Raw genomic sequence first — 13,742 nt, forward strand, 5'->3', positions numbered from 1 at the left:
GTCCCTTACCTGCTCCCTCAGACAATGGCCAACAAATAGGAGCATGCCCAGCAGCTCACCAAGGGTCTTGAGGTCACCCAATGGACCAGAGAAAGACCCCTGAATGCTGGACATGTTGGCAAATAAAGCTTGAATCTTTCGAGCCTGCGCAGTACGAGCCTGGATTGCAAAGTCTAGGCGGAGACTGCCCTAAAACAACAGGAGCAAGGGGGGGTGAAGAAGCATAAAAGGTGACTCCAGAATGGACACCATTGAAGATCTTCCCACCAGAGGATCCCGAATCATGGCGGAGAACCGGCAGGACTCCGTGGGACCAGAGATCAGAGGGACACTTCTGGAACTGGACTGGTGATAAACGCAACCTCATTTCTCATCTTTTCCTTTACTTTTCCCTGTTTCTTTCCCCTTTCTCTTTCTTACTCTCTCTCTATCATGTGCCACTTCACGGGCAAATTAATAAAGCAACACTGCTTGATTGAACTATAACCCCTTGGCTTTTTGGTCACCTTAATTTTGCACTCTGAGATCAAGGTAAAAGAACCATCACGAGTCCATTATCGATGGACCGTGACACCCGCCTGCTCCCATCCCTCCCGCACCTGCACACAAGTGCTGCCCCGACACAAACCCGCACTGACACCCCGGCGAGGCAGCAGGAGGGCAGGGCGGGGGCTGCAAGCAGCAGGAGGACGGGGTCCCAGGGCTGCCGTGGGGCCTCACAGCCCCTGCTCAGGGAGAACACGGCTCTGTGGCTGTGACAAGAGTGCTCGGAGTCTGTGACGGCCCAAGGCAGCAGGAGCAGCCCATGGAGACTGGGGCTCTGGCAGAGCCAGAAGAGAGGGCATCCCAGCCCTGTGTGTCCCAGAAAGTGGCTCCGCACCCTGTGCTGGTCACTGGGGAGCACAGCTGCCTGCTGATCATTGTGGGAGGTGATCTGGGGTGTGATCCCCTCTGGGCCATCTGGAGTTTAAAGGGCACGGTGATGGCCTTAGGGCTCACATCTGTGGGGTCGCAGCCAGGACTTACCCTGGCACAGCAGCTCTGTCATGGGCTCTGCACTGTGGGACCAGCCTGGCCCAGGCAGGGCCTGGGGGAAAGAGCAGCTGGGGAATCTCGGGGTGAAGAGATGGGCACTGGGGAGCATCATAGGACCTGTTAGAGAGTCATTTTGACTAGAAACTGCCTGTGGCAAGCAGGATGGAAACCACCCCAGGGGTGTTTTTTGGTCTCTGCTGCCCCTGATCAAACTCAGGAAGATTTCCTGATGCCTGGGCAGACACAAACCAGCTCCAAGTCAAAGTCCACTGACACTTTTAATAAGAACAAATATGATACACAGTGGAAAAAAGGGGAAAGTAGAGGAAACTCTGTGCTGTTTGTGCTGCCCATGGGCAAAGGGAGGTGGTTCCCGGTGCTCGCGGCTCTCCCAGCTGCACGGACCTCTCCTCCCTCCCGGCTGCACCCACCTGCACAGCAGGGACGGGCTCTCCTGGCCGGGGGCTCAGGGACTGCTGTGCACCCAGCTCTGTCACAGCCTTTGTGTGTCACAGATGTGCCAGAGAGATCTCTTCAGCGTCATCATAGCCCATGCTCCCCAGGGACAGGGACGCGGTGTCTCCTTCAGCTCCAGGGACCCCGGCACTTCTCTGGGAGCACAGGCTGCCCCCTGCAAGCAGCAATGCGGGACATTGCAGCTCACCCCATGGAGTCTGTGCATCACCTTCCCTCCTGCTCCTCACCACACTCAGCTCCTTCTCCCACCCTTCAGTCCCTTCATGGGAAACTCCTGGGGCAGGTTCCCCCTTCCCAGGAGGTTTAGGTCTCAGTGCAGCAGCAACCAGGGTGGCAGTGGGGATGGCACCCCAGGCACCAGGAGCACTGAGTTTCCCTCTCACCTCTGGGTGCACCGCTGGGTCCTGCTCCCTCCTCTGGCATCCTGGGCATTTCCCGAGCTCGCTGTCCAGGGGTATCGTCCTCCCCAGGGAGAGAAACCTCCCTGGCATCATCATAGCCATCCACTGGGTCACCCCCAGGCAGAACAGGAACATCTGAAAAGAGAGGGGAGCTGGTGACAGTGAGAAGATCCCTCCTGCAGAGCAGAGGATGGGAGGCGCTGGTGTTGGCAGCAGCACAGGAGACCCTCAGGTCCTCCCCATCTCTGACGGTGACACCCAGTGACACCTCTGTCCTTCACTTGTCTGCAGGCAGATCAGCCCCTTCCTGCTTCATTACCTGGTGCTGATCCCAGACCATCCTCCTCCTCTCGGTGCCCAGGGTAGGGCTGCAGCTGGGTCAGGGACTGCTCTGAAGAGGAGCCTGGAGAGATGCGCAGCGGCTGTTATGGGATGAGCCCACTGACCTGGTTCGTGGCCAGTGCTGCTGGGGAGGGGGGACCCACAGAGCTGGGGCTGCATGGGGAGGAGGGCTGGGAATTCACCCTGCTCCCCTGGGACAAGCCCTGTCTCAAAGGTGCTCCCAGAGCTGTCCCAGGACAGCTCTTCCCTCACTCGTCAGTGGGTGCAGGGGCAGGAAGAGAGGGGCTGTCCAGCTGCGATGGGCAAAGCGAGTTGGGAGGCAGCTCCTCTCCCGGGCCCAGGGCTGGGGTGCTCTCCCCACAGACCACACAGCCCCAGCACTGCCGGGACCACGGGCTGCGGTCTTCAGGGGATCAGCCCTGGGGAGGGGCCAGGGGAAAGGGTCCTGCAGATGTGCCACACCCACCTGAGCAACCAAATCTTGCCTGCTTCTCCCATGCTGGGCTGTGACCGATCTCCTCGTACACGGCCTCGGGGAAGAGCTCCTGGGCTGTCCTGGAGCCTGGGGACGGGGACAGAGGCAGAGCTGGCATGGGGACAGGCAGAGGGGCAGTAGGACCCCACTGTGCTCCCCAAACCTGTTCCTTGGCCCACCCCAGGTCTGCTCCAACAGCACAGCCCCACTGTGCTGTCCAGGAACAGCTGCCACATCCCCAGTGAGGGCCATATCACTGTGGAAAAGATCTGGGGCAGCATCACCCTCACCTCAGCCCCTTGGAGACAGCGCTCAAGCCCCTCTGGCCCCTGGGTCATCCCCTTGTCTGACCCCAGAGCAGCTCCCGTGCTTCCCCTCCACCTGGAGCCGACCCCTGTCTGCCCCACGAGTCCATAGCAGGGCCCCCAGCAGGCAGGGCTGGGCAGAGGGTCAGCCTGGGGCCTGACTCCATGGAGATGGGCCCTGCTGCCCTGTGTTCCTCCCGTCTTCTCCTTTGCCCCAGAGCACCCTCCAGTACTACCCAGAGCACTGCCAGCCTTGGCCATCTCCCCCAGAATAACTTCTCCCCCAGGATGACATCTCCCCCAGGATAACATCTCCCCCAGGATAACATCTCCCCTGGTCCTGCTCTGCCATGTCTCTCCTTGCCCCATCTCTTGCTCCCACCACCTCTGGGCTCTCTCCACCCTTTGCTGCTGGTGCCCTATGGCCAGCCAATCAACGGGGTACGTGGGACAGGTGGCAGCACACAGTCTCCTCCCCTCAGCTCTGCTTGTGCCCCTTACTGACCCCCCGCAGCACCCCCAGCCCTTCCAGGAGGCATCACTGGGGAGCTCTGTGGAAGGACCCACCTCTGCGCCCAGCCCTGGCCCTGAGCGCTTGCCTGGCCAGCAGGGCCAGGAGCAGGCAGAGAAGGGCCCCCAGGATGATGCAGATGATGACGGGCACTGAGATTCCCCCACTGACAGTCGGACGGCCCCGGGTGGGATCTGCACAGGCAAGAACATGGAAGAACAGCACCAGCCCTGGGAGAGGTGGAGGCAGCACCAGACCCGACCCCCATCATACAAGACAGTGGAGAGTGGAGGGCCCCAGGGGGGATGATGGAGAAGCTTCCACCCTGCTGACTGAATTTCACCCCCTCCTCAACCCCCACACAACCACCCCAGTGCCTCCTCCTGGGAGTTTCACGCCCCAGCAAGGAGCCCCTTGCACCCCACTGTGGGTCAGAGCCTGGCCCTGGGATACCCAGCCCTGGGGAGGACGAGTTACCTGCTCGGGGTGGGGATGCTGCTGTCCTGGGTGCAGCTGCAGAGGAGGAAAAGGAGAGCTGGGCTGAGGGGGTGGGAGTGCACGTACCAGGGAGCCTCCCCTGCGACACCCCGGTGTGTGTCTGTAGTGTCCATGACACATCCCACCCCAATTGCCCCTCCCATAGTGCTAGAAAGGGACCCAGGACAGGGCCCGGGACCTCTGCTCTGGGCGGTGGGCAGGGTGGCACAGGCAGCCTGGGGATGGATGGTCCTGGAGCTGCAGGGCCCCACAGGCAGTGGCCCAAGGACACCCAGTTCCACCAAGGCTGCTCCCTGCTTGGCACCAGGCTGCTGCACCTCACAGGAACGTTCCTGCTCTCGGGAGCTCAGGGGCCGTGCCAGGACCAAGCGGGTGAAAGGCCTTTCCCAGCTCCCTGCCAATACCTGACCAAGGGGTCCCAGCCCCCACTCACCCGAGCAGCGCACGGCAGCGTCTTCCTTATGCCGGCAAGCACGTCCATCCCCAGGCCGGGCCCAGCAGTCCTGCAGAGACGACTCCATCCCCCGGCACTCCACCCGCTCCAGCCAGATGGGGCCCTGGCCCACCCCAAAAGCAGCCTCATGCAGGGCAGACACCGCGGGGCCACAGCCCAGCTGCCTGCACACCACCTGGGCATCCCGCATGTCCCAGGAGTCATCGCACACTGTCCCCCAGGAGCCGCGATGCCAGAGCTCCACTCTGCCCGAGCACCCGTCCTCGCCTCCCACGGCACGGATCTTCTCCCTGTCTGGAGAGGGCAAAGAGCTCCCACGGCACTCAGACAGCAGAGGAGCCAGGCAAGAGGAGCACGCGGAGGAGCAGCTCCCTACCTGTGCAGCTGCTGGAGTTGGGGCACGGGGCCAAAGGCTCTGGGGGCATTTCTGGGTGTCCCCCTGAAGAAGGAAACACTGTGGTGAAGGGGCTGGCTTGGGGGATTGTGCAGAAGAGAGCGGGGCTGAGCTCTGCTTGTGCCTGTGTGTGCCATCTTGGTCACAGAGCAGCAGGAGGGTGTCCATGGAGGGGAGGCTGCTCTGAACCCTCTCTGGTCTCCGCTGAGACCACTTGGAGATGTCACTGCCTCCCCCACGCACTGCTGGGTGGCGACTGCTGCTGGACATGTGGGACACTGAGAACTGTGGTCACATCTGTGCCACCAGCAGCAGAAGAGTCTGACATGGCAACAAAATCCCCTCCAAGCTCTTTCTCTGCATTTGGCCGTGCCCAGAGGGGAGCAGAAGCTGGGGTGACACTGGTGCCTGAGTGGCTCAGAGTTACCATTGCAGGTGATGTGGGTCTCTTCTCGCAGGTCATCGCACGACTGTGGGTCCCAGGGGGTGGATGGACACTGCCAGAAGGAGCTGGTTCCCTTCTCACACTGCACGTAATCCAGCCAGGCAGTGCCAGACACCCTGCCATAGGGCAGGCCTGCTTCCAGGGATCCTCCGTCCCCGCAGCCCAGCTCCTTGCACACCAGCGACACCGTGTCAGGAGTCATCGAGTTGGAGCAAACGTTCCCCCATGTCCCATTGTAGAAAACCTGGAGGCGCCCGGAGCAGCCGTCACTGTTCTCCAGCCTCAGGGCCACGAACTCTGGGAGGAAAGGCAGCAAGAGGCACAGGCTGGTGTGGGGCTGTGGGAGCCAGGACACCCCTGCGCTCCCCAGGCCCCCAGCCAGGCAGGGCAGGGCCAGCAAGTCCCCCTTGCACCCAGGTAAGAGAGAAGTCCCTGCTGGACACAGCCCCTGCTCTCCCCACTCGCCCTGGGGGACACTGAGCTCCCCAGGGACCCCGGTGAACTGAGGACACCCGTGCATGGGTGTCTGTAGGCCAGGCTCAGGCAGGGGCTCAGCCAGGGACAGCCTTGGCCATGCCCGGCTTTCCCTGTGTCCTGTCCTCCCGGGAACCATCCCGGCACAGCTCCCGGCACACACCTGAGCACATGACACCCGCGTCCTCTTTGTGCCCGCAGTTGTGCTGCCCCCAGGGCCCGGCAGCGCAGTCCCAGAGAGCAGCCTCGGCCCCGGAGCAGTTCACACCGTCCAGCCAGATCTGCCCGGAGCCTTCCCCGAAGCGAGCGGAGCCGGCCGCCTCCACCGCCCCTCCGCAGCCCAGCTGGTGGCAAACGATGGCGGCATCAGACAGGTCCCAGCCATCGTCACAGACGGTCCCCCAGCTGCCCTGGTAGTAGATCTCCACTCTCCCTGCGCAGCGTCCGGGCCCGTTCACCAGCCGGACCCGCCGGCTCCCTGCAGTGGGGAGAAACCCCAGGAGCTGTCAGGGGGTGGCTGACCCCCACCCCATCATCTGGGGGCTCGTGCAGCGCCGCTCACCCCAGCAAATGACTCCCACGTCCTCCACAACCCCTCCCAACAGGGCACTCCCGGGCAGGGAGGTGTTGCAGAGGGTCAGGCTGGCCTCATGCCCTGCGCACCGGACCCCTCGCAGCCCCACGGGGCCCGTCCCTCGCTCAGGCTTTGGGGGGCTGTAGGCTTTTTCTGCCTCTCCACACCGCAGCTGCCGGCACACCACGCTGGCCTCCCGCACGTCCCACTGGTCGTCCAGCACTCTGCCCCACGTCCCGCGCTGGAAGATCTCCACTCGCCCGTCGCACCGGCTCCCGCCGCCCACCAGCCGCAGGGATGCAGAGTCGGCTGGGCCTGGGGAGAGCAGAGGAGCCGCAGCCATCAGCGGCACCGGGCAGCACGGCAGCCTCCAGGGGGGAGGGCAAGGGGGGTTGTCCAACCAAACGGGGCGAGAGCAAGCCCTGTGCTGACAAGAAGCGAGGGCAAAGCCCAGGCCCTGTCTGCAGCTCACACCGGGTCTGCTGCTGTGGGGTGGTGGGATGGGGCTCTGCAGGGCTCTCTGTGGGGGTGGGATGTGTTTGTCTGCAGCCACAGGGATGGAGCAGAGCCGCACCAGCCTGTCCTGGGCTCATCCTATGGAACCTGGGCCGGGCAGTGGTACCGGGTCCTAAGGCGCTGCCCTGGGGACAGGTGTCTGTGTCTGTTCCGACCTCAGCTCTCCCAGAGCAGAGCGGTCAGTCTGAGCAGGGAAAGCCCCCCAGGGCCCCTCCAGGGAGAAATTCAGCCTGGTGCTGCCATGGGACCCCTGCTTTGGGCGGCCATGTCTCACACAAAGGGAAACAGAGCTAATGCACCATTTTCCCAGCGCTCACCTGAGCAAATGACAGCAGCGTTGTTCCCAGGGGAGCACGGGGAGGCCCCCAGGGTGACCACTGGGCACTGTCCCAGGTCAGATTCAGTCCCGTCACAGTGGAATGAGTCTCTCCAGACAGGGCCAGTCTCTCTCCCAAAATGCTCTCCTCCAGGAACGGACTCAGCAAACCCACAGTTGAGTTGACGACACAGAACGTGGGCATCCGAGAGATCCCAGCGGGAGGCACAGACGGTTCCCCAGGTCCCCAGCACCTGGACCTCCACCCTCCCCGCACACGCTGTGCTGCCGTTCACCAGCCTGAACCCTGTGTACTCTGGGGACAGAGGAGGAGAGAGGGCGGGTTGGTGCCTTTGTAGCCTCGGTAGCTGGTGGAAAGGCCAGAGGGGCAGAGGCCTTTCTTCTCCTTCTGCACGGTTTTCATGCTGCAGACTGTCCCATGACCCCTCCAGCCCTACACCCACCCAGCACAGTCCTTGCTCTGTCCCCAACCCCCCGCACAGCCCCAGCATTCAACACCCCACCCCGAGTCCTCACGTGTGCAGCTGACAGCAGCGCTGTTCATCTGGGGGCAGGCCTGGTCCCTGGAGGACCCCTTGGGGCAGGAGGACAGGAGGGACTCATTCCCCACACACAGCAGCTCTCCATCCCACATGGGACCAGCCCCTTCTCCAAAGTGACCTCCTCCAGACACAGGCAGGGCCACGCCGCACTGCAGCTCCCTGCAGACCACCTCAGCAGCCTTGGGGCCAAAGTGGGAACTACAAACAGTTTTCCACTGGTTCCCATCACGGATCTCCACACGTCCTGAGCAGCGGCTCTTCCCGTCCACCAGACGGACAAATCCTGGAAAAAAAAACCAGCAAACCTGGGAGTCCCCAGAGCCCTCTGGCAGTTACTTGCCCACATCCCACATCACCTCCAAGGAATCCCTGGACAAACCGCACATTGCACATCCCAGCAGAAGCTGTTGGGGGAGTGTTGGTGCCACAAACACATCCAAGGCTCCTCCGCCCCTTCTCTACAGCACCAGAGCACTCGAGGTGTGTGTCTGCCACACACTCACAGCCACAGGTGTGCTCAGACAAAGGGTCCCACACAAGGTCCTCTGTGCTGCCCGGCACGCTCCCCCAGCACCGCACCCGTGTGAGCCGTTGGGGTCCAGGAGAACTGGCCCAGATGGTGACGAAGCTGCAGCTGCTCAGCCCCTGCAGAGCTCGGGACAGGCAGGACCATCATCACCTGGTGCCACCAGAGGCTCACTCTGATCCCAGGGTGTTCCTGGGTGTTGGGAGGTTCCTTTTAGGTGGGAGGTGTCCCAGAGCACAGAAATGGAGTAGCTGTTATCACAACTGGTGCTTTCCAGAGCCCTCCCCTGCCTGCTCTAGGGGCATGTCCTCATCCAGGGACACTGTTATCTGGGTGCACGGGTCCCAGGCCAATGGCCAGGGTGGGGACAGGAGATCCGCATGTCCCTCTGGCCTCCTGCTGCCCCAGAGGGTGACAGCAGCACAGACGAGAGTCAGTAAATGCTGGCAAAGACCCTGTTTCATGGGTCAGTGTGGGGAGCTGTGGGCACGCAGGAGGGGTTGGGCAGCTGGTCAGCGCTGCTGGCATGGGGTCCTGTCCCCACAGGGCTGTCACAGCTTTCCCCAGGGACCAGTTATACCAGCAATGACAGTTCCAGCTCAGCAGCATGATTGCCATACTGGGCCCTACTCCAGCATGTTTGTTGCTCCCTATGGCACAGCCAGGGCCATTCCATCATCCCAGCGCCAAAGGTGGGGAACAAACTGACCCCTTACCTGAACACGTCACTCCAGCATCGAAATCGTGCACACAGTTATGTTCACCCCATCCTGCATGTTTACAGTCAGACAGGGCAGATTCGGTGCCATTACAGCCAACATCATCCATCCAAATGGGGCCAGATCCCGGCCCAAAGTGTCCATACTGAGGAGCTCCAACAGCAGATCCACAGCCCAGCTGCTTACAAACCACTGCTGCATCGTTCATACCCCAGTAGTCACCACACACGGTCCCCCACTGTCCCTGGTGTTTCACCTCCACTCTCCCGGCACAGAGCCCGCCGCCATCCGCCAGCCTCACCTCCGCAGCACCTTCAAACACCAACAAGGGATGAGTCAGGAGAGCACCGAGCCCCAGTGCTGCAGCTCTGGGAACCTCCTGCCTGGGCAGAGTCAGGGGCACCAGGGTAGGAGCCCTCTCCCCTGCAGGCTGTTCCCAGGGTGGTGCAGAGGTCCCTTCTATCCCCACAGGCTGTGCAAGGCTGGGGTGACCAGCTCCAGCCCTGCTGGATCACTTGTGCCCCACAGCCTTCCTTCTACCCTAATGGTCCTTTCAACCTGCCCCTAGCCCAGGCCCACCCAGAGCACCCACTCCTCCCCAGCCAGCACCCTGGGAACAGACCTGTCTCCAGGGATCCCCAAGCACATACTGCTGCTTCTCCCAGGGCCCCCAGCTCCCATGGGCCACAGTCTGCCCTGGGGACCTCCCAGCTCATCATCTCAGCCCTATGCGTATCTTCTGTGGAGAAACATGATGATCCCAGGGAGTCCTCCCAGCCCATGGCCCCCTTTGTCTTGGGGCATCAGCCCAGTCCTGCCATTGTCTATTATCCCCAGGAGGGTCAGGTCTCTGTCGCCTGTGGGAACAGATGCCCCAGTTCCCTTGTCTCAACAGCACCAACTGTCCCCTCCTCAGGCTGGGTTTCACCCCAGTGTTCAGCACCCCACCCCGAGTCCTCACGTGTGCAGCTGACAGCAGCGCTGTTCATCTGGGGGCAGGCCTGGTCCCTGGAGGACCCCGTGGGGCAGGAGGACAGGAGGGACTCATTCCCCACACACTGCAGCTCTCCATCCCACATGGGACCAGCCCCTTCTCCAAAGTGACCTCCTCCAGACACAGGCAGGGCCACGCCGCACTGCAGCTCCCTGCAGACCACCTCAGCAGCCTTGGGGCCAAAGTGGGAACTACAAACAGTTTTCCACTGGTTCCCATCACGGATCTCCACACGTCCTGAGCAGCGGCTCTTCCCGTCCACCAGACGGACAAATCCTGGAAAAAAACACCAAAAAGCAAGTCATACAAACCTGTGGCGAGGCAGGAGGGGCTGGGCAGCTGGTCAGTTCTGCCTGCACGGGGTCCTGTGCCCACAGGGCTGTCACAGCTTTCCCCAAGGACCGGTTGCTCCATCAATGACAGTCCCAGCTCAGCAGCACGACTAGCCACACTGGGACCTGCTCCAGCATGTTTGTTGCTTCCTGAGAGCACAGCCAGGGCCTTCCACCATCCCAGCCCCAAAGGTGGCAACAGGGTGACCCCTTACCTGAACACGTCACTCCAGCATCCTCATCATGATCACAGTTATGTTCACCCCATCCTTCATGTTTGCAGTCGGACAGGGCGGATTCGGTGCCATCACAGCTGACATCATCCATCCAAATGGGGCCAGATCCTGGCCCAAAGTATCCATACCAGTGAACACCGACAGCAGACCCACAGCCCAGCTGCTTACAAACCACTGCTGCATCGTTCATGCCCCAGTAGTCACCACACACGGTCCCCCACTGTCCCTGGTGTTTCACCTCCACTCTCCCGGCACAGAGCCCGCCGCCATCCGCCAGCCTCACCTCCACAGCACCTTCAAACACCAACAAGGGATGAGTCAGGAGAGCACCGAGCCCCAGTGCTGCAGCTCTGGGGGAACCTCCTGCCTGGGCAGAGTCAGGGGTACCAGGGTGGGAGCCCCCTCCCCTGCAGGTCCCCAGAGCAGTGTGAGGGTCCCTTCTGTCCCCACAGCTGCACAAGGCTGGGAGTGCCCATGTTCAGCCCTGCTGGGTCATTCTCCATCCCACCACACAAGGCACTTCTTTCCACCCCTTCGGCCACCTGCCCCCCACCCATGACCACCCACACACTGTCCAGCTCTGCACTGGGCACCCGCTTCCCCCAGCCCAGCACCTCCTGAACAGCCCTGTGTACCCAGGGCTGCAGCTTCCCATGTAAACCACCTGTCCCAGCACCATCCAAACCAATCCCATCCCCAGGGCGTTCCCTGTTCCCACTGAGGTGATCCAGAGGATCCCACCTCCCCTCCTCTCCCCTGACATCAGCCCTGGGCCAGGCCCCCCAGGAAGGACATGTCTCTACTGCAGATGTCCCCGTCCTCTCTCTCTCTGGGGCACTAACTGCCCTTGTGGGGTCAGGTTTCCCTCTGAACAAGGGGCAGTGAGCAGCACACAAACCCTCTGGGGCAGCCCAGATGTTGGCAGTGCCCTGGGGATGTCTGGGTGCTGCCATTGCCAGTGAGGCCACCACTGGTCCAGAGGCAGAGTGCTGGGAACAAGGGGTCCCCAAAGGTACCCCAGGACAGTGGAGCTGTGAATCCAGCCAGGCACAGAACACTGGAGCCCCGGAAAAGGAGATACTGTCTCCCACCCAGACAAGCACAGGGAAAAGCACAGGCTCTGTGGAACTGAGAACCTTCTGCCCCTTCTCTCAGCAGCACCTGCAAAGGAACCCCATTCCCAGACCCATGACCGCACTGGTACCCGCTGGCCCTGGGCGGTGGGACAAGGGAGTCAGCACTTACCCCTGCACAGCTGTACCCAGAGGAGCAGCCACAGCGTCTGAGGGGACACGAGTCCCTCTGTGCCCATCCTGAGCCTCCTGCCCTGATGGCACATCCCTCTGTGCCGCACTCCCTGCCACAGCTCCAGGGACTCGTGGGAGCAATGATGACGGAAGGGCAATATATCTCTGCAGATGCCCCCCGGTTACAGGAGGAGCCAATTGAAGCAGCAGCACCTTTTTAGACATTATCGGGAGCTATCTCCCCTCCGACACGGCCCAGTCCTCCAATGAACTTCTCCAGCGCTGTTCATGACCATATATGAGGGACGGCTCTGCTGCAGGTGTCACAGCACTGCAATGGTAGAACATCACAGGACAGGGCTGGTTGTAGTGGGGGAAACAGTTTTTTACTCCTTGAGCTCTGAGTGTGGACCAGGAGCACTGAGCATGTCCTGCCACAGGCACATCCAAGAGCCCGAGGTGAGAGCGGCCAGTCACCCCGGTGCCATAAGACCCATGGGGCTGGGACTGCACCAGGGCTGTGTCAGGAAGGGAAGGAAACAGCCCCTGTGACAGAGCCCGCTGTGCGGGGAGCAGCAGCTGGGAAAGAGCCTTAGCCCAGGGCAGAGCCCCATCCCCCGAGCGCTGGCTCACCCACCGCTCCCTGGAGAGCCCGCGGAAGGTCCCTCACAGGAGCTGGAGCTGGGACACGTCCCTGTCCTGGCAGTAGACGTGCAGCCCAGAGGCTCAGACGCGTCCCTGACTGTCAGCGTGTCACCGAGGGGCCGTTATTCCCCACGGGTGGATCAGAGCTGCAGCCTGCAGGTGCACAAACCACAGCCCCCTGTTCTCCCCCCGCAGCGCCCGGGCAGGAAGTCTGTGGTTTCCTCCTGGGGCCGTGCCAGGGCACATCCCTGCAGTGCCCCGAGACACCCCCAGCCCGACGGCTGCAGCCAGGGCTGCAGGGGCTGCTCCTTCGGCCTCACAGGCACGGGGCCGGGCAGCTCCTGTACCTGCTGGGGACCCTGTGACAGCACATGGATGGTTGGCACCGAGCTCCATGGCCATGGGGTGTCACCAGTGACATGAGCCCTGCTCCTCCTACTGCCACTGCTGTGTGCTCATTGGTTAAAATGACAGTGACCTCACACCCTCTACTGCCACCGCTGTGTGCTCATTGGTTACACTGACAGTGACCTCACACCCTCTACTGCCACTGCTGTGTGCTCATTGGTTATACTGACAGTGACCTCACACCCTCTACTGCCACCGCTGTGTGCTCATTGGTTACACTGACAGTGACCTCACCAGCTCCTGTAAGGACGTGCACCTGGTCCTGGCCTATCAGCCGTCCAGCTAGGAGTGACATCACTGCCCCTTGTCCTACCATTGGTTGTCACCGAGAGTGGCCTGGCTCCATCCTCCTGACACTCCCCCTCTCCATATTGATCCCCAGGAATGAGTCCCCCCTCAGTCTCCTCCAGCTCCAGAGCCCCAGCTCCCTCAGCCTTTCCTCACACGGGAGATGCTCCACTCCCTCCAGCATCTTGGTGGCTGCGCTGGACTCTCTGCAGCAGTTCCCTGTCCTGCTGGAACTGAGGGGCCACAACTGGACACAATATTCCAGGTGTGGTCTCCCCAGGGCAGAGCAGAGGGGCAGGAGAACCTCTCTGACCTACTGACCACCCCCTTCCAATCCACCCCAGGTACCATTGGTCTTCATGGTCTCCCATCCAAGCACTGACCAGGCCCGACCTTGCTTAGCTTCCCAGATCAGACAAGATGGGGCATGCTCAGGGTGCTATGGCTGTGTATATATATGGTCTCCCATCCAAGCACTGACCGGGCCCGACACTGCTTAGCTTCCTAGACCAGATGAGATGGATGTTCTAAGGGTGATGTGGCTGCATATATTATATATATATGTTC

The 13,742-nt window shown here is 61.7% G+C and overlaps 1 protein-coding gene across 1 annotated transcript; it reads right to left on the bottom strand.

Moving 5' to 3' along the window:
• Positions 1-1,047: 1,047 nt before the first annotated feature.
• On the bottom strand, positions 1,048-12,463 carry LOC135577754 (scavenger receptor cysteine-rich type 1 protein M130-like). Its single transcript, XM_065047875.1, is given in 14 exon segments — positions 1,048-1,666; positions 1,896-2,048; positions 2,722-2,817; positions 3,603-3,740; positions 4,024-4,059; positions 4,478-4,792; positions 4,875-4,925; positions 5,320-5,634; positions 5,975-6,289; positions 6,374-6,700; positions 7,219-7,533; positions 9,987-10,295; positions 10,567-10,881; positions 11,833-12,463. Coding segments are annotated over 14 exon segments (3,132 nt in total). The 5' UTR covers positions 11,927-12,463; the 3' UTR covers positions 1,048-1,313.
• Positions 12,464-13,742: the final 1,279 nt, after the last annotated feature.

Source organism: Columba livia, unplaced genomic scaffold, assembly GCF_036013475.1.
Source record: "Columba livia isolate bColLiv1 breed racing homer unplaced genomic scaffold, bColLiv1.pat.W.v2 Scaffold_135, whole genome shotgun sequence".
Taxonomy (NCBI): domain Eukaryota; kingdom Metazoa; phylum Chordata; class Aves; order Columbiformes; family Columbidae; genus Columba; species Columba livia.